The sequence below is a fragment of the Nicotiana tabacum genome, chromosome 20, assembly GCF_000715075.1.
Source record: "Nicotiana tabacum cultivar K326 chromosome 20, ASM71507v2, whole genome shotgun sequence".
Lineage (NCBI taxonomy): Eukaryota > Viridiplantae > Streptophyta > Magnoliopsida > Solanales > Solanaceae > Nicotiana > Nicotiana tabacum.
Window position 1 is genome coordinate 80,533,892 of NC_134099.1, and position 25,285 is coordinate 80,559,176.

Sequence of the window (25,285 nt, forward strand, 5' to 3'; positions counted from 1 at the left end):
CAGAAGAAGCAGTAACGACAGTGGGGGTGAAAATAGCAAACCAAGGAAGATCAACAGATCTGAGAGTGAAACAGCCAAAGGACGTATTGAACGAGGAGGTCACAATGTTGTTCTATCTATGTGTGTGTGCGTGAGGGTGAAGCTCGCCGGATATGGGGTCGCTGGCGGAGTGGAAAGGGGCGAGGTGAGATGAGGTGAGTGAGTTGGGTGAAGGTCGGGCTGTTTTCGAATTTTCGGCGATGGGAGGGGTCCGCTATTGCTCGTCGTTCTCAGAGATCGAGAGAGATTGGAGGGTCTGTTCTCGCTGGTTTTGTGTAGAAGGCGACGACGGGAGGGTCTTCGGTCGTTTGGGATCGATGGCTGATGATGAAGGATGAGGTCAAGGGGGTGGCGGGTCTGTGAAGAAGACGATCCGAAGGGGGGAGGAGTCCTGTATTTGTTGCGCAGCTTTTTCTGTGTATATGCGTTCTTTTTTTCCCTTTTTGATTTTTGTTAAGCATTAATTTATAGGTAGAGTCTAGGTTTAGGTGTATTTTTCCCATTAGTCCCTGGGTCTTTTGTGTTAAGTCCTTAGGGTCTTCTTTATTTGTTTTTTTTGTTCCAAAGAAGAGTCTAGAAGGGTCCCTAGGCTTAATGGACTAATCCAAATTGGGCCAAGAACTGGGCTCTAAAAACTCTTAAAATTGTGATCCAACACCTTAATTAACTCCTTTTAAAATAAGATAAAAATACTACACAATCCAAAGCTAATCCTAATTAATTAAACTAAACATGAAACTATTTTTGTGTTTTCGAAATTATATAAACATAAAAATAAGGTACCATTTTTATATATTTTTTTAAAAAATTATGAAAAATTCATAAACTAAAATATTTTTTGTGATTTTCATTTTTCTTGTAACAAATTAAAGTAAAAGAGTCAAAAAAGTTGAAATAGCTATATTAGGCCTAAACTAAATATTTACACGCTAAAATATATAAAATCTTGGAGAGGGTCAAAACTCACATGTCTACAAAGATGTTAATGACTGAAGAAAACTAGTTAAAAATGATTTACAATTGATTTGGAGAAGAAAGGTTGTTTGAAAAATCGTCTCTTATGTTTTTGGGGTTTTGAAAAGTGAAAAATAGCTGAAAATCCCGTCTATTTATACCCCTCTCAGACCCTCACCGCGGACCGCATAAAAAGGACCGCGGCCACGGAGCTCCACCGCGGACCGCATTAAACGGACTACGGTCGCACGCGATTTCTCGCGGACCGCACTAAAGGGTTCAGAGACCTGCAACTTCCTGAACCTGCAACTTTTACAAGGCTAAAACCATTTCGAAACACTCCCGAGCCCTTGGGGCTCCTAACCAAACACATGCACTAACTCAACAACATCACACGAATTTATCTGTGCGATCAAATCACCAAACTAACCTCAAAAACAATGAATCAAACCTCAAAATCAAAAGTTTTTCCAAAAACTTCATCAAGTTCAAATTTAAAATTTCAAGTCCGAAACACGTCAAACGACGTCTGATTTTAACCAAACTTTACAGAAACCTCTTAAATCACATATAAGACCTATACCGGGCACCAGAACCAAAATACGGGCCCGATACCAATACGTTCTAATCAATTTCCATTTCAATTTTCCTTAACAATTTCAGAAAAAAACAATTTTACTCGAAAATTCATTTCTCGGGCTTGGCACCTCGGAATTCGATTCCGGGCATACGCCCGAGTCCCATATTTTCCTACAGACCCTCCGGGACCGTCAAATCACGGGTCCGGGTTCGTTTACCCAAAATATTGACCGAAGTCAAATTTATTCTTTAACATCAAAACTTAGCATTTGTTCACAAAATTTCATATTTAAGCTTTTCGGCTACGCGCTCGGACTATGCACGCAAATCGAAGTGACTCTAAATGAGGTTTTCAAGGCCTTGGAAGCACATAATGGGTAAGAAAACAGGTGATGACCCTTTGGGTCGTCACATTCTCCACCTTTAAAACAACTGTTCGTCCTCAAACGGACAGAAGAAGGAAGTATCTGAGTTGGGGAATAAATGAGGATAACAGCTCCACATATCGGACCCGAACTCCCAGGTCGATGACTCCATAGGCTGACCTCTCCACTGAACACGAACAGAAGGAAAACTCTTGGATCTCAACTGACAAACTTGCCGGTCTAGAATAGCTACTAGCTCCTCCTCATAGGACAAGTCCTTGTCCAACTGGACAGTGCTGAAATCTAACACGTGGGATGGATCGCCGTGATACTTCCGAAGCATGGACACATGAAAAACTGGATGCACGGCTGATAAGCTCGGCGGCAACGCAAGTCTATAAGCCACCTCTCCCACTCGATCAAGAATCTCAAACGGACTAATGAACCTAGGGCCAAGCTTGCCCTTCTTCCCAAATCTCATCACGCCCTTCATAGGTGACACTCGAAGCAATACCCGCTTACCAACCATAAAAGTCACATCTCGAACATTGCAATCTGCATAGCTCTTTTGTCTGGACTGGGTTGTACGCAGTCTATCCTGAATGATCCTGACCTTGTCCAAGGCCTCCTGAACCAGATACGTACCCAACAACCGAGCCTCTCCCGGTTCAAACCATCCAACCGGAGATCGACACCACCTACTATATAAAGCCTCAAAAGGAGCCATATGGATACTCGACTACTAACTGTTGTTGTAGGCAAACTCTGCTAAAGGCAAAATCTAATCTCACGAACCTCCAAAGTCAATAACACAAGCTCGGAGCATATCCTCCAATATCTGAATAGTTCGCTCGGACTGCCCGTCCGTCTGAGGATGAAATGTCGTACTCAACTCAACCTAGGTGCCCAATTCTCGCTGAACTGCTCTCCAGAAATGCGAAGTAAACTGCGTACCTCGGTCCAAAATGATAGATACCGACACACCATGAAGGCGAACAATCTCCCGGATATAGATCTCAGCTAACCTCTCGGATGAATAAGAGACTGCCACAAGAATAAAATGCGCTGACTTGGTAAGCCTATCAACAATGACCCAAACTGTGTCGAACTTCTTCCGAGTCAGCGGAAGTCCAGTAACGAAGTCCATAGTGATCCTCCCCCACTTCCACTCGGGAAGCTCAATCCTCTGAAATAAACCACCAGGCCTCTAATGCTCATACTTAACCTGCTGACAATTCAACCACCGGGCCACATATGCAACAATATCCTTTTTCATTCTATGCCACCAATAATGCTGCCGCAAATCCTGATACATCTTCACGACGCCCGGATGAATAGAGTACCAGGAACTATGGGCCTCCTCTAAAATCAACTCTCGAAGCCCATCCACATTAGGCACACAAACTCAACCCTGCAATCTCAAAACTCCATCAACATCTAAGGTAACCTGCTTGGCACCTCCACGCTGCACCGTGTCTCTAAGGACACATAAATGGGGATCATCAAACTGCCGATCACGGATACACTCCAATAATGAAGAACGGGCGACCGTGCAAGCTAATACCCGACTAGGCTCAGAAATATCCAACCTCACGAATCGATTGGCTAAAGCCTGAACATCCAAAGCAAGCAGCCTCTCACCGACTGGGATATAAGCAAGACTGCCCATACTAGCTGACTTTCTACTCAAAGCATCGACCACCACATTGGCCTTTCCCAGGTGATATAAGATAGTGATGTCATAATTCTTCAACAACTCCAACCACCTCCTCTGCCTCAAATTCAACTCCTTTTTCTTGAACAAATACTGAAGACTCTTGTGATCAGTGAACACCTCACATGCCACGCCATACAGATAATGCCTCCTGTGAGCACGTGATTTTTGCCCTATATGAATTACTCCCGCAAATGCAAAACAAAATAATTTTTCCATTATTTGCAATTTCATAGATTTTTGTAGCATTTTTTGTTACTTGTTTGCATTTGTCTGCGCATGTTAATTTTGTTTAAATTATGAAAAATACAAAATATGTTGTCTTTGCATTTAAGATTTAACTTTGCATTAGTAATTTAGTTGCTTTATAAAAATGGGAAATTCAAAACAATAGTTTAGTTTTGCACTTTTTAATTTTAATTTTGTATTTTGATAGTTTTCCTTTAATTTGATTTTTAATTATTTGTGGTAATTGTTATTTCAGGTTGGTTAATGTAATTTGATAGAATAATTTGATTAGGAATTAATTTAGGTGTTACTTTAAAAGAAATTAGAAAAATAAAAAGAGGAATTGAAAGAAAAGGAAATGGAGGAATTGGACTTAAAGACTCGGAATTGGGCCAGTCCAATGCCAAGGCCCAAATATTTCCCACCCATTTCCCCAATTCCAGTCCCCAAACCCGGTCCGGCCAGTCATTAAATTAAACGACGCCATTTTGGGTCTGTGAATCTGAGTCGTTGATCTCCCCTTGATCAAACGGCTCAAAACTAAAGCTCTGTAAGTATTTAACGGTCCGAAACGTACCCCCCTCAGAACCCCCTCAGTCTCTTCATCTTCAACCAAACCCTAGAGAAGCCGCCCTAATTTTCCACCGCCTCAGCCGACAGCGCCACCTCCGACCAGCCCCAAGTTGATATCATAGAACCCTTACCTCACTCCCCCCTTTCCAAATCCCCACTCCATTCCTCTCAAACATGGCCTAAACTCCTTGAATCTCAAATCTAGGTTCGAGCCCTAGAAGCCATAGCCGGGTTCGTTCATGCAGGGATATCCTTCAAAGTTTCCTTAGCATTCAAGGCCAGTTTGGTCCAAGAATAACGTTGCTTTCTTGTTCTTCACAAGGAACAAGCAGATGACATTATTTGGGGACTAAATCAGAAAGTTAATCGTGAGTTTGAAGCATAGGTTGGTGAGTTTCTTATTTCTTCTTTCGTTCTTGTGTTCCTTCAGTCTTCCTTCCTCCTCATTTATTCTCTCCCTCTCTGATTAATTGAATGGAAACTTGAACAAAGTTTAGCTAAAAATTGTGGACTATCCGTTTATTGCTTTTTCAATTTTGCCTTTCTAAATTTTATTGGTCTGATTGGTTTGTGTCAGGAGTATGTTCAATTTCTGATTTCACTTTTTGTTTTAGCCACTTAGTTTAATTTAATTAGGTTGCTTTGACAACTTAGTTAAATCCCTGCATGTTTGTGCTAATTAACCAGTAGCTTAGTTAGATTTTTCGATTATGGAAGTCGTTTCAGTGTTTGTGTCATGTTGATTTTTCCGGATGCTTATAGAATTTAACTGGGTCATTTTATTGTTTTGGCTTTAGTATTATTTCTGGCCATTTTTGCAAAGTGCAGCTCCTCAATTTGGGATAAGTCATTGGGTCAATTTGATCCATTTGGAATTCTGAAGTAATATTCAGGGGCTTAAGGGGTAGTTTGGGTAGTCTAGGTAAGGGAATCTTTGGATAACTGATTAGGAAGTTTCTAGGAAGCTGGGGAGGGGGACTATTGTGAAGTTCTGAGATTTAAAATAGGGATACCTAAGCTAAAATGAAAATTAGAAAAGGTGCAAAGTGCAAAAATTGATCCCTTAGGCTGCCCTAATAGCTTGCCTATAAAGGCACTTTACCTTGCATTTCAAGGCAGATTTTGAAGGAAAAAAAGTTCAAAAATAAGAAACGGCTAAAAAAGACTAAAAAATTGGATAAAAATCCAGAGAAAATACAAACGACTGAATTTTTACTGTTTCATTGAACTTCTTCAGTGATTTCTGATTCTTTCAATTTCGGAAAACAATAGTTTCTCATTATGGGATTTGAAATGGATTGATATTATGTTTTGAAAAGTTTTGGTTCAAGCTTTGTTGAGGGTTACTGTTCCATTAGATTTTTGAGCTGATTTCATCGTTCTGATTGATGAATCTGGGCTAACTGCTACTGCTTACTGCTGAGCTTCTCACTTTTGCTGTTATTTTACTTTCCAGGTACATGCTCTTGTACATCTCTTGTTTGTGAGGTTTTGATTTGAGGAATAAGAATGCAAGGCAGAAGTTTAGAGCATATCTTTATTCTGTTGATTCAATTGTGTTATTCTGATTTTCTTTTAAAATTTGATGTTGTCATGTTGATTGAATAAGCTATGGGTGGGGTCAGTTTCTACTATTGTGTTTAACTTGGGATGGCCATGAAAGCCTGGGTAACATTCTGTCTAGCTGAATTGTTGATTAGGTATTGATGTTGTATAATTGAACACCCTAGCGTGGTACTTGGTCTAGAACTGTTATGAAGTTTGGGATATTTGCATATTTAGTTAAGTTCTGGATCCTCTTTTACACTAAATTTTAGTCAATTTATATTGTTAGCATGTGTGTGAGGCAGAATGGTTATTTATGGTTCTTAATTTAAGCAATTTGGGGCAATACTCTCTCTTGAAGCCATGATTCTGCAGGTTTTATTTGAGTTTAAGTTATTTTGTTATTTGAGGCTATGGTAGTACAATGCCAAACCATATAGATTCTATGAGTTAGCTGCAATTCACCCATTATCTGTTTCAATTAGCTTTTAAAATTTTTATGGTCGTCTTTAACCCTAAAATTCAAACGTATGGCTGTGCTGTGAAAGGGGTTCGACCCTGAACCCCAGCTTCTCTACAATAGGGATGGCTTCCAAGCCGGATTTCCTTGGGCTTTATTTAAGCCATTGTGCAATCAGCACTTCGTGGGCTTTGCAGTTTTGACACATTATTGGGCCTCATTTCATGCCCAGATTTTGAGGTGAATTGGACATCGCCTAATATCCGACATTGGTTCTGGCTAAATTAATTTGAACTTCATCTTAGAGTAGTTACATTTTTGTCTTCAGCCAATTAGTTTGGTTTTGTTTTTAAGTTGGAGGCGTGCTATATTAGCCAAATGAACAATTTATGGCCCTTCGAAATTTAATTTGAATTCCCTTTTAAAATTGGAATTGAGGTGCGCCGCGTTAAATAAAATCTCAAATGTGTGGCCTTTATTTGATTATTTCTTTTAAATCCTTAGAATTCGAGGTGCGCCATTTAGGAAATTTTTCATGACCCTCGCAAAGTTAAAAAAATGCGTAGTTGCTTTAGGCGCTTTATTTTAATAATATTACCTTCCTAAACTCGGGTGTGCATTTCATGTGACCCAAATCCAAATCTTAACAACGTTAAATAAAATATGTCACGGATTGCGGGTGCATTTCATGTGGCGTGATCCAAAGTCATGTTTTGTATAACGTTGAAATCTTCCTAAAATAAGTAAAAGCGGTTTAAAAGTTAAAAATGCACATAGGTTTGAAAGTGCTTTAAAATCAAATAAGTAGGCCAATAATAATAGTTAAGCAACCGTGCCAGAACCACGGAACTCGGGAATGCCTAACACCTTCTCTCGGGTTAACAGAATTCCTTACCCGGATTTCTGGTTCACGGACTATAAAACATAGTCAATCTTTTCCTCGAATCGGGATTTGAACTGGTGACTTGGGACACCATAAATCATACCAAGTGGCGACTATGAAGTTAATAAATAATATAATGTCATTTCGATTGTCACTTAAATTGGAAAAACTCTCTTATACCCTTTACGAGGGTGTAGGAAAAAGGGAGGTGTGACAGCTCTGGCGACTCTGCTGGGGATCGAACCCAGAATCTCTGGTTCAGGGTTCAGAATTCGAGCTTAGATGAATTGTTATAGTTGGTTTTATTTATTATCTGATTTTGTTACATGTTTGGGCCTAGTGTGCTAAGTGTTGGTTTTACCGCTTTGATATTCTGTGAACTGTATATAAATTGCCACGAAACCCTTCTTCTCTCTGAGTCTTCTAAATCATGGAGGAGTGTGCACTTTGTGTGACTTCTCTTCTGTTAGAGTCATATCCCAAATTTTAGAACGAGGTGCGGACAAGTTGCAAAGCCGGTGAAGCTTCTGTATTCCCGGTACGCTGCCCCCTCGGCTCGAGCTGTCCGCTAGGGTAAGCCAGGTCTAGAACAATAAACCCAGGTTTTCAAACCTAGTATAACATAGCCTCATGCCGGATCCCTAGTAAGAACGTTTTCTTGCATCACGTGCATTTGACTTTGGAGACTAAACACAGGGGTTGTGTTTGTCTAGGACAGGTGTACCAAAAATGAAAAGACCATCATGATGCATCTTACTTGCTACTTGTGCATTTATGTGGTTTTGGATTTGCATGCTGACCGGATTTTGAATAATGGGAGAAAGGTTGGGAAAAAGAGAATAGCAATGTGAAAGTTAAATGAGTTAAATCACCTGTTTTGGAAAAACCAATGTCCAAATGGTACTGAAACTCTGCCGATTTTTTGTTGTTGAGAAAAATGAAAAATATTAAAAAAAAAGAAGGAAAAAATGGTTTTGTTTTGAAAAATAGTTGGTTTTATTTTATTTGCCCAAACTACGCCAGTTTGATTCTCACAGTGTGTGAGATACGTAGGCAACCTCCATCGGGTCCAACTTCCTTTTTTGCAAAAATAACCCAAAAAGAACAAAAAATTTATGTTTATTGCAAATAAGTAAGGTGATGCCATTCTTGTCAAAAATAGCTGAATGTCCCTCAAAAGGGCACCGGAAGGCTGTTTTTGTCCCTCAAATGAGCACCAGAAGGTTGTTTTTGCAAAAACAACCACCTTTAGTCATTTTTAAAGGTTTTGGCTGGTTAGCCGACACAACCTTAAAATCTTCGTTTTCGGAGTGCTGAAAGGCCGTATTGGTAAAGTTGGATATTTTTGTGGAAATTTTGAAAAATGGTCATTTTTCTTGAGTCAAAATGAGTCATAGTTTTCTTTTAATTAAAATCACCTTAATAAATGTGCAGGATGAGCACAATTCAAAATGAACCTTTCTCAATTCGTGAAGAGATCCCTTTGGAGCTACATATGTGGTGGCATGATTTGGGGGACAATAGCAGAAAAGTTGTGACAAAAGCATTGGGGGGTTTTGTCGGGATCTTGAAGGTTAAGCCGAGAAAGGACATAATTGAGGCATTGATACCATTTTGGGACCCAACACATTTTGTATTCCACTTTGCTGATTTTGAGTTAACTCCTACACTGGAAGAGATAGCAGGCTACGTCGGCTTCGAAGGGAATCTTAGAAATCAATACCCGGTAGCACCGAGGACAGTAACCCCTTACAAATATTTGGACTTGTTAAGCATCAGTCGGGACATACGAGACGGAAATCTGGCCAAAAGATTTTGTACCTTCTACTTTGTGTACCGACGTTACGGGAATCCCTGTGGCTTCGAGATGCCAGATACCGGTCTTACTCACGCGGGAAACCAAGACAAGTGGGAAGCTCGGAGAGGATTAGCTTTTATAACGGCGTTCCTGGGTACTTTGATTTGCCCCGGAAAAGACGGGAACATAGAGTTGGGACTCGTGGGGATAGCCGACTTTATGATGGAAAGGGAAAATGGGACCATAATGCCGCTGAACTTGGCAGAAATTTACCGAGCTCTGACCCTCTGTCGAGAAGGGGGAAGGTTCTTTGAAGAGTGAAATATGCTGTTACAATTATGGATAGAGGAACACCTTTGTCACCGCCTTGGATACTTGAATTGTGGTATGACTGGACTCGAGTGCATTGAAAAACAAGAAAAGCGGATAGAGGGTTATGATTTCCCGGATGGTACAGAAGCATGGCATGCTCATTTGAGATCTTTGACTACAAATAAGATAGAATGGACATTCGGGTGTCTCTCGGTCAGTGAGGTAATCTATAGTTGGCTAAGGAATGTTTTCTGCTCTTAATAGGTCTACGGAGTATCCAGCCTTATGCCTCGCACCGAGTTCTACGTTAGTTAGGCCGATACCAGACCATCCCACACGATGAGGATTTGAGTCGGCAGGTTATTAAGTTGGAACCAAAAGCCGCTTTTCTAGAAGAAAGAGTGCATCGGGTTTGGCATCAGTGCAAATTCTTAGAGCCTAGAACTCAAGTACGAGATCTATCCAGAGGCGAGGTGGAGCCTGGTTACACTGCGTGGTATGGTTAAAGATCCCGAGTTCATCAGGATCCCGAAAGGCCCGCAAAGAAACCCCATGTCCAACAATTTACCGATGGAGCACAGGTGCAATGGGAATGGTTGACCAAAGAAAATGAGTACTGAGCCACCATAGGCAGGCTGGAAAAGCAAGTCATGGACCTTCAGTTTGAGAATGGTTTGCAAGCCGCACAGATGAAGGCGAGAAGAAGAAGCTAACCCAGGAAAATGAAGCCCTCAAAGCTCAAATCCGGAAGATGAAAATAGCTGCTAAAAACCCGTAAAGAAACCGAGCGGATGAAAGACTTATAAGCAGTCTGAAAAAGATCGGACACAGTTTGTGCAACAAATGAAAAGAAAGTATGAAGGGACAATCACTAGCCTGAAAAGAAAAATAGTTATTCTCGAGAATGAGGCTGCCAAGCAGGACAAGGACTTTAAAGCTGATAGGGAACACTGTTATGATTTGATGGCTCGGATGGAGGAATAAATGCAACAGTTGCAAAATCAACATCTCCATGATACTCAGGTGTTAGAAGCCTAGAATCAACAAGTTGGGCATTTGCTTCAGGAAAAGGGCAGAATCCGAGAGCGGATCAGAACTATTGCCGACTACATTATTATGAAATGCCAAGCATGTGAGGATATGACTTGTACCACCTTTTTTGCGGCAGTGATGACATTTGTCCGGCAGATAATGAGTGACTTGGAGAGGCTTCAAAGGGATCTTGCACATAGGCCCATGGCGAGACCGAATGATGTCCCGCGGGCCCCAGGAGCATTTGAGGTATTAATGTATTCATGATTTTCATTAATCTATTAGTCTGTTTGCGAGTCCGTATTTTCTTTTATTGGAGTTTGTTAGTTGGTTTTCGAGTCTGTTGTTTTTACCTTCTGTCAGAGTCTGTTGATCTTGTTTTGAGTCAGAGTCTGTTAGTTCTTGTTTCGAGTCTGTTAATTTTATAATTTGGTAGAATGAGTGGTTGTAATCAAAACTGTTTTATTTTATGAAAAAATTTGAAAATCCCAAAATGTTTTGTTATTATGCACTTATCCCAAAAACTACGCTCGGTCTGATTCATGCATGGTCATGATACGTAGGCAATCTCCATAGGATTCGATCATAACCAAAAGAAAGAAAAAAGAGAGTTATAAAAAGACGAGGAAAAGAAAAAGAGAGGAAAATAAGGGCGAAAAGAAAAGGAAAAGCGAGAAAATAAGAAATCGTGAGAAGGAAACAATGGCAAAACAAGAGAGGGAAATGAGAGAATAAAACAAAGGGAAATCAAGCAAAGGAAGGCAAGAATAAAAATAAAAAGAGAGGGAGAAAAGAGAAGTTGCAAACGGAAATAAGGAAAAGCCGGGATGACGCAAGTAGCCGATCAAATGCATAATAGAAACGGTTAACTGCTTAGGTGCATTCACTCCTCAAATGTGTGGTTTCTTATCTGTTAAAACCATAATCGCTAATAAGTTTGTTATTGATGAAATTATAGTTCAGGCAGGTGGTTAGTTTGATTGGCATTCTGGTAACTCACTCCTACAACACCCGATCCAAAAACAAGCTGAACATGGCCAACCAGGAACTTGAGGCAAGTATTATCGATCCGTCAAAAGAGGTGGAAGAATCAAAGGTTAATCTGAAAGATGAGTTGTACAAGCTGAAACAACAGATGACTGAAATGTACTAAGCATGGGCAAAAGGGCACCCACTGCCAGTTTAACCCGCCAACCCTGCTTTTATCCCGCCATTGGCTCAGACCCAGGAACATCCCACTGTAAACTCATCTCCGGTCGTTCCCCTTTACCAACAGTGCTATGGCACCACTTACCATACATCACAAGCTCCACCACCTAAACAAGTCCCATACCCTCCTCCACCAGTCACTCCTATTTTTGTGGCCCCTCCACCTGCTGTATTACACCGATCCTCCAGTGAGCCTCTGTTCCAGACTCACGACAACCAGTATTACCCCCCAGATCCCACTTTCAAGGCTCTCAAACCCTATTCCTACACTCCTCATTTTGACCTCCCTGCGGAAACTGAAAAACCATATAAAAATCCCGAACATGAGGAGATGTTCCGGAAAGTTAAAAGCCTGGAACAGTCATTCAAGGACATGCGAGGGTTGGGAGGTCAAGTAAGTGTGGCTTACAAAGATCTATGTCTATTTCCAGATGTGCAATTGCCGGCAAGATTCAAGATGCCCAAATTTGATTTGTATGATGGGCACGGTGATCTAGTGGCGCATTTGAGAGGTTTTTGTAGCAAAATGAGGGGAGCTGGCAGGAAAGATGAGCTGCTAATGGCGTATTTCAGTCAGAGTCTGAGTGGATCAGTACTAGAATGGTATACTCGGCAGGACCACAGAAGATGGTTCACATGGGATGATCTAGCCCAGGCATTTGCTTGCCACTTCCAGTACAATCTCGAGATTATTCCAGATCATCTGTCTTTGACAAAACCTGAGAAAAAGCACAATGAAAGTTTCAGGGAATATGGTTTTAGGTGGAGAGAGCAGGCAGCAAGGGTTGACCCTCCAATGAAAGAAAGTGAAATGGTGGATTATTTTCTGCAGGCCTTAGAACCTACTTATTACGGTCATCAGGTATCAGCTGTAGGCAAGTCCTTCAATGAAGTGGTAAAGATGGGCAGTATGGTAGAAGAAGGGCTCAAGACAAACAAAATCAAGAGTTATTCGATTATTAAGGCAACTACCCAGGCCATTCAAAGAAGAACTGGGGGAGTAATTGGAAAGAAGAAGAAAGAGGATCTAGCAACGATTGATTCAGGAGCTTGGTTCGGATCCAGGGGTCCATCACATTACTATAGCCAGCCTCGACCCCACCACCAAACCTACCCTCATACCCCGTATAATCCACCCCAACATTACTACTGTCACGACCCAAACTGGAGGGCCATGACTAGCACCCGACCATACTTGCCGAGCACCAACGTACATTTTATCTAAACTTCTTTATTATCTTTTACGGCTGACGAGATCAATATAAATGGTAGACATGGATCATGGACAACCAACAATAAAAACTGATGGCATGAACATATATAATATGGGATGACCAGACAATCAAGAAACTATATATAAGGTATGAGCTACCACGCTACCATGAAAGACTATACAACAAAAACTAGCCGACAAGGCATACCAAACTGTACATGAGTCAACACCTGTCTATGAGCCTCTAAAGGAACATAAGTGCTGCAACATAGCCGGAACAGGGCCCCGACATACCCATAATGTCTATAACAAAAATACATACCAAGACCAAGGCAAGTCCAGAGAAGGGATCTCGCCAATCACCGCTGAACTGGATAGCCTACTGTGGTGGGGGAGCTGCACCTGCCTGCCTATCAGGACCTGCAGCACGACATGCAGTGTCCACAAATTAAAAGACGTCAATACGAATAAAGTACTGAGTATGTAAGGCAGAGAACCATAAATATGATCAATAATGTAAGCAAGGATAGAGAATATACAACCTGTAACATCTTAGTACCTCTGAGGGCTACTGACATGAAATGCATGATACATATGTATAAATACATAAACCTTTAAAACATTCGCCTCTGTGGGCATCATCATCATCATATCGTACCCGGCCATAATAGGCTCGGTAAAAACGTACCCGGCCATCATAAGGCTCGGTAGAATCGTACCCGGCCACGTGGAGCTCGGTAAAACCCAACTGATCAGTGGTTGCACAATAGGTGCCGTACCCGGCCAACTATAGCATGGCTCGGTAGAGTAAAATAGATACATATATATAATGCATGCTCGACTCATGGAATCACATTCTAAACTTTTCGGAGTGACGTAAGGTCGGTATCCTCTGTACACGTTATTAGGACTAGCTCTTCACTATGAACCTTATAAGAATCAGGAAGTACCAACAACATTGATAACATAAGAATAAGAGAAGCAACATTAACATCAATCGTTCCATAAGAGGGAAAACAATGTAAGTATTGCTAGCTTCTAAGAGTAGAGAATCTTGGAAGCTCGTTCATTACATTATGTACAATCGGAGTCGTGCAAAAGAAGGAAAGGGATATCCTCACATACCTTGTATATACTGCCCCAATCTCAAGCTATGCAATTGTCAAAACTCCTTAGTCTACAATAAGAGAAACGATACTATCGTTATCATTTAAGCATCATAACTATTATGTATCGACCACAACCTATTTTACGATGAAACGGACAACACCTCCCCTATATATATGACTTCACACCATTCAAAACAATCACCAAACAGCCCAAACAACATCAATAATAAACATATTGAGCCTCCCAAAATAGTCCACGCACAGCCTAATCACTCCATACATACGGCGACCACCGTAGTCGTGTCAAACGACCCGGAAATGTTACGAATAACTATCATCCCACAACCCTACATATATATGGTATTTCTCCACACCCTTCCTCCGCCAAAACTCCACAAAACAGTAGTAAAATACGCATCCCAACAGCAACGCAAAACAGTCCACAAAACAATAACATTACTACCAAGTCTTTCGATATATATTTCACATGTTCTAGCTTCAATGGCTTAGCCGCAACTTGGATAATCTTAAATACATATAGAGTAAGAGGTTCCTTACCTTTATACAGAAATAAAAACTCCAATTTGACCTTAAATTTCCATGAAATATCCCTCCAATGCTTCCACAACAACAAAAAAGCGAAACTAGCGATCAATTAGTGTTTTTCGGCACTAGAATCACTTTAGAAGGCTTGAAATCACCTAGGATTGATATTAAGAACATGAGGGAGTATTTACAGAACATAAACCTTTAAAACAACCTCCCACACGAGCTGGAACGACACAAAAATGAGCAACAACAAGAAGAACAAGAGACTTACTAGCGCCACGGAATTCCCGACACTTGATTTGTATTGTTTGCCCTTTTTTGTGGGTCTTGAATCTTGAGAGAACCTTGAGAGGATTTTCCTAGGGTTCTAACGTCTGAAAATAGTGAGAAGAAATGACTTAAAACGGGTTGGAGGCATCCTATATAGGTCCAAATATCTTAAACCGCCTTAGTGGGCCCCAATAGAGAGGTGCTTGGCGCAGTCTCGCTAAAATGCAAATATCTCTCTACTACGAGATCGTATCTATGAACGGTTTAATGCGTTGGAAACTAGACTCATATATCTTTAATTTGGTTGGTAGATCACCCCATAATTCCTTGTAAATTAGGAGAAAAGATTAGAAATATTTGACCTAATGTTTAAGTAAAATTATGAACCTAAGTTGCGACAACTTTTGTCGACTTTTGTTTCATAACTCGTTTGACTTCAAGACTTATGATGCAGATATTATATGATTAAAATACCTTAATACATTACCTCTTGAGTGTATTAAGCACCGCTAGATTTACCTGAAAATACGAGTTACAACATCCTTGATTCATTTAACTTCTAATACTTGTTAATCACCCTTATACACTCTTGTATCACTTAAGACCAATAGGATTGACTTCTTATCATCTCAAAGATAATTCCTTCTTGGATTTATGTTAACTAATATATGGCATGAACTAACACATGTGGATATGGGTTGTAACACCCTCCCCCTTAGGAACATTCGTCCTCGAATGTAAAGGTTCATGGGGAGTTTAACTCATCGTGGATTCCAATGGAAATTTCCGATCAATTTTCCCCTATAAAATGGTCACTAGCAAAACTTGCAAGAATGAGAACAATAAGATAAAAAAAGGGGAGAAGGGAGTAAGAACGAGATAGAAAGAAACAGGGATGAGGGCAGAGAAAGAAAAAGAAGTAGAAAAATTGTGTTAGAATAATATCATTGTCAAATGGGTAAGAATAGTTCAAACAATAAAGTTATATCTGATGCCATGAATTTATTACTTCCTCCGTTTCATATTAAATGAGGTACTTTTCTTTTTAGTCTGTTCCAAAATAAATGACACATTTATAAATTTCGAAATAATTCAATTTTAAACTCTTTTATTTTACCTATTTACCCTTAATGAGAAGCTTTTATAGCCACACAAATGTCATGGCCCCACAAACTTTTTACCTCTTAAACTTTTAAGACCACAAGTTCCTAAAGTATTCTTCTTTTTTCTTAAACTCCGTGCCGAGTCAAACTAGCTCATTTAATATGAAACGGAGGGAGTAATAAAAAGTACCGAACCTAAAGATCAAGTCCATCATGATTTTTTATTTTAAGTTTATTAATTTGCGGCAATACCACTTCTAAAAAAATAATTTTACTTCCCTTCAAGAGTTCATGTAAAATTCTTGCAGTCTGTTTTGGGTTTGGAGTTTATTTGAAATTTTTCTTTTATGTGTTATTTTAAATTTTTCATTTTCTTAAATTTTTGCAAAAAATGAAAAAATAAAAAAAACTCACGCCACACGTTGTAATGGAAGGTGTGATATTTCCATCGATTAGTTTTCTTGGTTTTACGTTGATCTCTTTTTCCAACGTGACTCCTAGTGAATATCTTATTTGGTTCAATTTGTAATGTAGTTTCTTTTTTCTTCTTAATATTCTTTTATTTTATCATGCTTGGATTCTGGTTCGGAATTGTGGGACATTTATTCATTTATTTTTGTGTGATGTTGATACCGAAAGAATGGATTTATGGGAGAATATGGCTCATTAAGACATTCCAAGGATTGTCTATAAACAATAATTGTGAGGGGGCGAAATGAGTCATGAACTAATTCAAGACTCGTTCCAATAATAAAAATATACAATTATATAACTCGAATCTAAATGAGAAAAAATAATTGAAATATTTAAAAATACGCTATTAGCACATGTGTTCATACCCGAACCTTGGATTTATATGCTTACTAATAAAAGGATCATGTGCGCATTCTGTGTCTCGATACCTTTTAATTTAAAATATTTATGTTTTAATCATGTGTACATCTCGTACCTTGGTTTAACATTCAATTTCAAAGAGATATCTTGTGTGCGTACTGCATCTAGGTCAAAATAATTAATAAAAAATAAGAATTAATTAAGCGGTAATAGGCAAACCATAACTAATAAAATAAAAGAATAGCCAAGAATTGATTTAAGCCTACATTAGTCAATAAAAGCGAACGTGCTAGAACCACGGGACTCGAGGGATGCCTTAGACCTTCCCCTCAGTAAACAGAATTCCTTACTCAGTCTTCTATTTTTGTAGACCATAAACTAAGAGTCGAACCTTCCTTTTGAAAGGGGATTCAAATAAAAGGTGACTTGGAACATCAAAACTCAATTCCAAGTGGCGACTCCAAATAATAAATAATCCCTTTTCAAGACGTCACTTTAATTGGAAAAACTCTTCTAACTCGACCTTATAATAGGGTTGTTCGGAAAAAAAGAGGTGTGACAGTCACACCAAAATAAAAATTCAAATTTCCCCAAAAGTAAAATTAGGGCAGAAGTTATAATGGTTCGGCGATGGTTTTGCCTGAAAGGTTCCAAAGTTGTAATTCAATCTAAATTCTTTTTACCCCAAATCCTGTTCAAGTCCTTCCGATCAATCGGTAGAGATGTTCAGAATTGGAGGATACAACTACTTGGATCCGATTCAACCAAATGAGAGAAATGAAATGAGAGAGTCTTATTGGTGAGAAGAAGAGCACTGTAAGGCGACAGTAAGTAGAGAAACTAAAAATGAGAGAGTCTTGTTAGTGAAAACTCGCAAAGAGCACTGTAAGGCGATAGTGAGAAGAGAAATGAGAGAGGTCAGCTCATGAAAACCTGCAAAGGGCACCCCTGATCGAAAAGAGGATTCTCACAGCCATCGGCATCGACAGAGTCCTGGCAAGGTTTCTCGACTTTAAGGCAAAAGTTGTGATGAATTTCTGAGAGTCGGGCGGTTTACACAGATCAAACATCCAGTCCAAAAGGCATGTCATATTCATTGAAGTCCGCATGTACTCCAGATAAGTCCTTCTTTCCTTTCCCTAAAAGGGACACTTCTTGTTTTGAACTCATTCTCCATTCCATTGTTTGTTTTCTTTGAATCCCTTTTGGTCTAACTCTGTTCTGAAGCTAAGAAAAAGAAAGGATGGCAAGACTGATTTACAGGGTTCTCATTTGATACAAGCTAATATGCAAAAAGATACCCAGCCTCGTCGGGGGCATCAAGTCAACCTTGACCGGCCATGGCGGCTGATGTTTTGAAATTGAAAAACTCCTAAAAAGAAAGAAAATCAAAGTCAAATGCCCACAAAGGAAAAATAAGGTTGAAAAGGTTGAGTCCCACGTGGCTAACCGTCTCGACAAAGATTTGAAAAAGCCAAGGTACCCCAAATGCTCTGAAATTGAAGTTGGAAGAAAGAAGCCAGAAATGTGTCACAACCCAAATCGATGGGCCGGGACGGGTACCCGGTACCTTACTCAACTGAGTACCAACATAACGTATCTTTCTTAATACATCATCATATACAGATGCATACGGGCCTAATAGGCCAACATGATCCTTTATAAACTCAAAACGTAGGCCGACAAGGCCGTACAATCTTTTATGTAAACGACATATATCTACAAGCCTCTAAGAATACATAAATGTCATAAGGGTCGGGACAGAGTCCCGCCATATCAAACAATACACGTCTAAATCATACTAACCAAACGAGCAACTCCGAAGCAAATGGAGAGCACCAACATCTTTCGCTGAGCTGATAGCCTAATTGGAGGGCTCTCGATCTGTCTATCGGGACCTGCGGGCATGAAATACAGCGTCACCAAGCAAAAGAGATGTCAGTAAGAATAATGTACTGAGTATGTAAGGTACATAACAAATACATGAGAGATATGGAAGACATATAGAGTACATGACTCAACCTGTAAGTCTGAATAACTTTGTAAATCATAAATTACTTTTAACGTCATGCATATGCGTATGAATGTCATGTCATGCATAGGTACATATTTCATAATATCATCAGCCTCTGAGGGCATCCCATCATATCATATCGGCCACTGTGGGCAAAATCATCATCGTATACCAGCTGATTAGGTGGTGGTGCGTATATAACGCCATAACCTTTCTCATATCCCATATACATATATACATACATATATGCGCGGATATAACGCCATTTGAATCATACTTACATATATATGCGTATATAACGCCGTTTGAATCATATTTCGGCCACTACGGGCAACATCATCATTATATACCAGCTGATCAGGTGGTGTTGCGTATATAACGCCGTAACCTTTTCCCATTCCATATACATATATTTACATATATACGCGTATGTAACAGCATCTGGTCATGGGTCAATGCACATGAATGCAATGCATGAAAATTACGTCAATAAAATCATTCGGAAGGTCATAAGACCACTTTGCCTCTTGAGCAATATCATAAAGTAACATCTTTTCAACTTTCGTATTTTTTTGAGACCCATGAGCAGATGATAAAATATTATGACACATGAAAATTAAAGAACATAGATATTTCTATTACTTCTATGAGTAGAGTCACTTATGGAATTTGTGCATTTGCACGTTTCGTTCATATCGTATGGATCATGCCAAAAGAAAGAAGGGATAGCCTTAATATACCTGGAGTAGGAAAAACTCCGTATAATATTCCGTTGGAAACCTTCGTAGATTGAACCCTAAAAATCGAATTAAGCTTCTACGCTTTGAAATTGAGGAACGAAATCTTTCTTGATTTGTTGCAATTTGGATGAAATTGTCATTCTGCTTCTCACGTTTTTGGCCTTAAGACCAAATACCAAATGAGATGTAATCTTAGTTCCAACGTTTGGGTTTTTGCTTCTGTTTAAAGCCTTTAAATGGAATGAAATACTAAATTGCTATATTACCTTTATGGTTTGAATGGAATGGAATTAGATTTGGAATGAAATTACATTTTTGAAATGGAATCAGATTTGATATAATGGAGTAGTTCACGTTCTTGAAATGGAATGTTTTATGAAAAGCCTTCCTAATCTCTTAAGTGTTGACGATATATATCTTCTAATTTGTAAGATAAGTATGTAGCTTTTTTTGAATTTCAAGACTTGTTTCTTAGTTTGTTGCCACCTATTCCCAATATTGACTAATGAGTCATTTATTATGGAGGTTGTTGCTGCCACGTTTTGGGGTGGGGTTTTAATCTTATCCCAATTTTAATAGTTAACCGGGTAATGTCCTATTACCCGGTAATTAATCAATTACCCGCATAACTTAAAAATTATCTCAAATTACTTAAAATTTTACTTATTTTTAATATACTTTATACACCTTACTATTATGGCTATGGGTACCTTGCATGGTACTAGTCCATAAATATCGGGCATTTTAACTCGGGTCATATTTTATCTCAAAATACCAAACTTCGACAAAAATTCGATTTCTTCGATATTACTTACCCTCTTACCTTCACGAATTTACTCATCACTTATAATCCCTATAATCCCCAAATAATCTTTTCCTTGGACTAATGGCAATTACCTTACGACAAATTTAACATACAATACTACAGGGTGTAACATCGTCGTAATACTGCGGGGCATAACATTTTTCCCCCCTTTGGAACATTCGTCCTCGAATGTTGACTGATGCACTTATAATTTTCATAACTTATATCTTCCGAACACTTTAGAACTTCCCTTACTATCTAAGTGACTATTCTGTGAATGAGTCCAAAGTCCAGGGCATTCCCCCCTTAGGCCTCCTTCTCACATCATAACTTGTAGTCGGAATCCCTCCAATCTCGTAACTGTTGCTACCTTTCATCATACAACCTGTACAATTTTGACCTTGTAAGTGTGCCCAATCTCTAGGATTCATATATAGAGCTTGATAAGATGTCCATTTGAGCATATATGAGTATACTGAAGTTCTTCGCTCGATACTTTGTTGAATTCATGAATATTGATCTACAATATACGACTGATAACTTGAAACTCCTTACGTAATACTTTTCTCCTAGGGATTAATCCTAAAGACGTATCCATTCTCATCACCTTTTCACTTGCCTTTCCTCATTCTTACTCATGCTTCCTTAAAAATTTATCACTCTACCATACTTTAGCTTGCAACCTATACATATCCATTTATAAACTTTCCTTCAACTTGCTTGCACCATAGATTTTCTTATGTTATTCTGGAACGTCAAGCGAGACATCACATTGTCTCTATCTTTTCCCTATTTGCTTAACTAGATCTCTCATTACTTAGAAACCATAGGCTGGAAGACATATCACTGACGATGTCGTTATCACTCCTAGTTATTGGATCCGAACTATGGACCATTCACGATCTTCTGCCTTTGAGTATCTTGTACGTTGTTCACCTTTACCTTACTCACCTTAAAATCTCTCATCGTATCTTCTCTCTCTTTCCTGACTTCCCTTCCATCTAGGTGTAATTCACATCTATAACTTGAAGCTCTTATTATAACACTTGCACCTTTGGTGCATACACAATTCGGTGGGAGCTTTGTACTGACTTCCTATAAGGCCGGTACTCTTCCAACTGGATTATCATGGAGCCGTTATATAATATGGTTGTTGTGTTATTTCTCTTGAAGATCTGATATTAAGAGTGATTCTGTCATGTTCTCAAGCGTAACTTCTATAATTTTTCTAGGTCCAATAATCAGACTCCTGATTTACGTGGGTGATGTAATTCTTTACTTTCCTCTTCCTTCTGATCAGCCTTTATGTAGGCTTAAGCTATCTTCCGGTCTGTGGCACATGGTATCAGTTATTACCTTAGCCTTTCATGGGCGTTATGGAATATCCATGATACAATCTTCTAATAATTCAATCCTTTGTCTATACCCTGGGCTTGATTCTTTCCTTTTACTTATACCGGAGTCTTCTATGACTGTATGATTGTCAACAAATATGTTGCTTGGATAATGCTCCAAAATCTTGAGTGTATCCATTATGTACTAGCTCTGGATCATTGATCGAATAATTCCTTTCATTCCATCTCAGCTTTCTTTAAACGTGTCAATTACTTTTCCTGGTCTTTCTGCCCCTTGTCGCGTGCATACTTAACTCATCCTAGTTCCCATACATGCCAGAATATTTGTGCAATTCATATAGTCTCGAATATTACCTTCGATCTTCCTCCTCGTTCATTAGCCATGGTAGGTGCCACTTTCTTTTGGAGGGCATACAATTTTTGTTGTGAAACTGCATTTACATGACCATTTCTCCTTCGAGGTACTATGTTTAGGTTGAAGCCTTCTTCCTTATTTCCACAGCTAGTCTTCCATTGTAGTACTTGGCGAGGATTCTCTGACTTTTGTAAAGCTGTGGGCTTATTAAATTGTATACTCGACGGACCTCCTGATGTCCTTCCTTGCCTATACTTATCCGTAGTTACTTACCTCCATGCCCTGGAGCTTGTGGGTTGCTTTTGAACTGATTTTTTTGACTGCCTTCCCAGTGGAACTCTCTTTTATTTCCGTAGCACTCGCACGATACCCTTTTAACTTCCCCATATGAATATATCTCAAGTATTATAATGTCTACTGCGAGGCTGAATTCCCTATGTTGGGGTTCATTCTATTTATCTTGCACGATCTATTGATTTTTCTGTAACCTCTTGTCTAGTAATTACTAGGCTCTTCCTGAATCAACTACTAACTATTTGTTGGCCTATTCTCATATCCATATTCACGTAATCTTTCTTGGGTTATTTCTTTTGTCTTAACTTACCTCACGTACTGGCTCCTTATCTATCAATAACATCCAGGGCAGGAACCCTTACTTCCTTTTCTTGACGTCGTGCTTACACAATGTTCTGGAACCATAGAATATCTGTAACATTTCATCATCTCATCTCTTTCTCATTTTTATCGCATTCTTCCTTCATTATTCACTTAATTCTGACTTAATGCCACATCATTCCATATTCCCCCCTTTAGGGGTGTACTAAAACTTGGAGTTATGACGACCTGCCTATAGATGTTTTTCCTCTTCATCTTTGGCGTCCTTTCACATTATCAATGACCCTTACTCGCCTTGCGGTAATCCTTCTAGACCAAGGATAACAAAATCCCTCGCTCGTGATGGTGATACTTAGTTTAACTGGCACATATAGTATCTTAAGCTTAACTTTGCTCACCTTGCTTGCTATAGGGAAGCGTCTCCCTGAATGACCATTCTCTGAATTTTGCATGAATCTTCTTTTGTCGTCCATTCTATTATTGCCGGAACAAAATTTGAAATTCCCATGATGCCGAGTAATTTTGCCTCTACTGATGTGCGTATTGTATTGCGATATCCCAGCAGGGCGAAAGGTAACTGCTCATGCCATTGTCTGGAACTCTGGGTTGTCTTCCTCAAAATCTTTTTGATGTTTTTGTTCGCCGCTTCAACAGCGTCGTTGGCCTTGGGCCGAAAAGGAGTGGAATTCCTATGCATTATTTTGAACTGTTCGCACACATCCTCCATCAATTGACTATTCAGGTTTCCTGCATTATCTGTGATTATAGTTGTAGGAATACCGAAACGACAGATAAGATTTGAATGTATGAAATCCACCACGGCTTTCTTAGTGACTGATTTGAGAGTGACAGCCTCGACCCATTTTGTGAAGTAGTCGATAGCGACCAATATGAATCTGTACCCATTTGAAGCTTTGGGCTTAATCGGACCAATGACATCCATACCCCAGGCAACAAATGGCCAAGGTGCAGACATGGGATGCAGTTCTGTGGGAGGTGCGTGAATTAGATCTCCATGCACCTGACACTGATGACACTTTAGAACGAAGCTGAAACAGTCCTTTTCTATGGTCATCCAGTAATACCCGGCCCGCAGGATTTTCTTTGCCAAAATGTACCCGTTCATATGAGGTCCACACACTCCTACGTGTACTTCATGCATGATTCTGCCTGCTTCTTCGGCGTCAACACATCTGAATAAGTTGAGATCAGGGGTTCTTTTATACAATATCTCACCGCTCAAAAAGAATCCACTTGCCTGCCACCTAATAGTTCTCTTCTGATCTCTAGTAGCATGTTCAGGGTATTCTTGTGTTTTCAAGAACCTCTTAACATCCTGGTACCATGGCTGGATACTTGGTCCTGCCTCGATGGCATTGCAGTAACCATGCCTTTCCCTGATTTGGATTTCCAAGGGATCGATGTAGGCGTTACCTGGATAAGGCAACATTGAAGCCAAGGTAGCAAGTGCATCCGCTAGTTCGTTGTGACATCGCGGGATATACCTGAACTCTACTGATCTGAACCGCTTGCTGAGATCCTCTACGTGCTGCCAGTAAGGAATAAGCTTGACATCTCGAGTTTCCCATTCACCCTGGGCTTGCCAAATAATCAAATCAGAATCCCCCATAATCAACAAATCCCCAACATCTTGATCGATAGCCATATTCATGCCCATGATGCAGGCTTCATATTCAGCTGTATTGTTCGTGCAAAAGAAACGAAGCCTAGTTGTAGCCGGATAATGTTGACCAGCAGGTGAGATAAAGATTGCCCCTATTCCTACACCTTTGGCGTTTACGGCCCCATCAAAGAACATCTTCCAAACGTGAGTGTTTTCCGAGACCACCTCTATGGTATTTATTTCTTCATCTGGAAAATAAGTACTCAATGGCTGGTATTCCTCATCAACCGGTTTTTCGGCCAAATGATCTGCTAATGCCTGGGCTTTCATTGCCGTGCGGGTGACATAGACTATGTCAAATTCAGTAAGCAAGATTTGCCACTTGGCCAGTCTTCCAGTAGGCATTGGTTTCTGAAATATATACTTCAAAGGATCCAGCCTGCTTATGAGGTAAGTAGTGTGAATTTGAAGATAATGTCTCAATTTTTGAGCAACCCACGTCAAAGCACAACACGTTCTTTCCAGCAGAGTGTACTTGGCCTCGTAGCTGGTGAATTTCTTGCTCAAGTAGTAGATCGCCTGCTCCTTCTTTCCGGTTATGTCATGTTGCCCGAGGACGCAACCGAAAGAATTTTCCAAGACTGTCAGATACAAGAACATGGGTCTCTGTGGCTCTGGCGGGACCAAAACTGGGGGACTTAAAAGATATTATTTGATCTTGTCAAAGGCTTCTTGACACTCATCCGTCCATTTGATCACAACATCCTTCCTTAATAGCTTAAATATGGGCCCACACGTGCTAGTCAGCTGGGCAATGAATCGACTGATATAGTTTAACCTGCCCAACAGACTCATCACGTCTTTCTTCGTTCTTGGGGGAGGTAAATCTCTTATAGATTTTATCTTTGTTGGATCTAACTCTATACCTCTCCTACTTACTATGAAACCCAAAAGCTTGCCTGATGGGACTCCGAAGGCGCATTTGGCCGGGTTCAGCTTCAAGTCGTA

The 25,285-nt window shown here is 39.8% G+C and overlaps 1 protein-coding gene across 1 annotated transcript; it reads right to left on the reverse strand.

Moving 5' to 3' along the window:
* Window positions 1–12,380: 12,380 nt before the first annotated feature.
* On the reverse strand, window positions 12,381–24,319 carry LOC142174432 (uncharacterized). The gene is made up of 3 exons (XM_075240225.1): window positions 24,159–24,319; window positions 23,912–24,050; window positions 12,381–12,410 (listed from the first exon to the last, which is right to left on the reverse strand). Exons 1-3 carry the CDS (start codon window positions 24,317–24,319, stop codon window positions 12,381–12,383), a joined length of 330 nt encoding a protein of 109 aa, XP_075096326.1.
* Window positions 24,320–25,285: the final 966 nt, after the last annotated feature.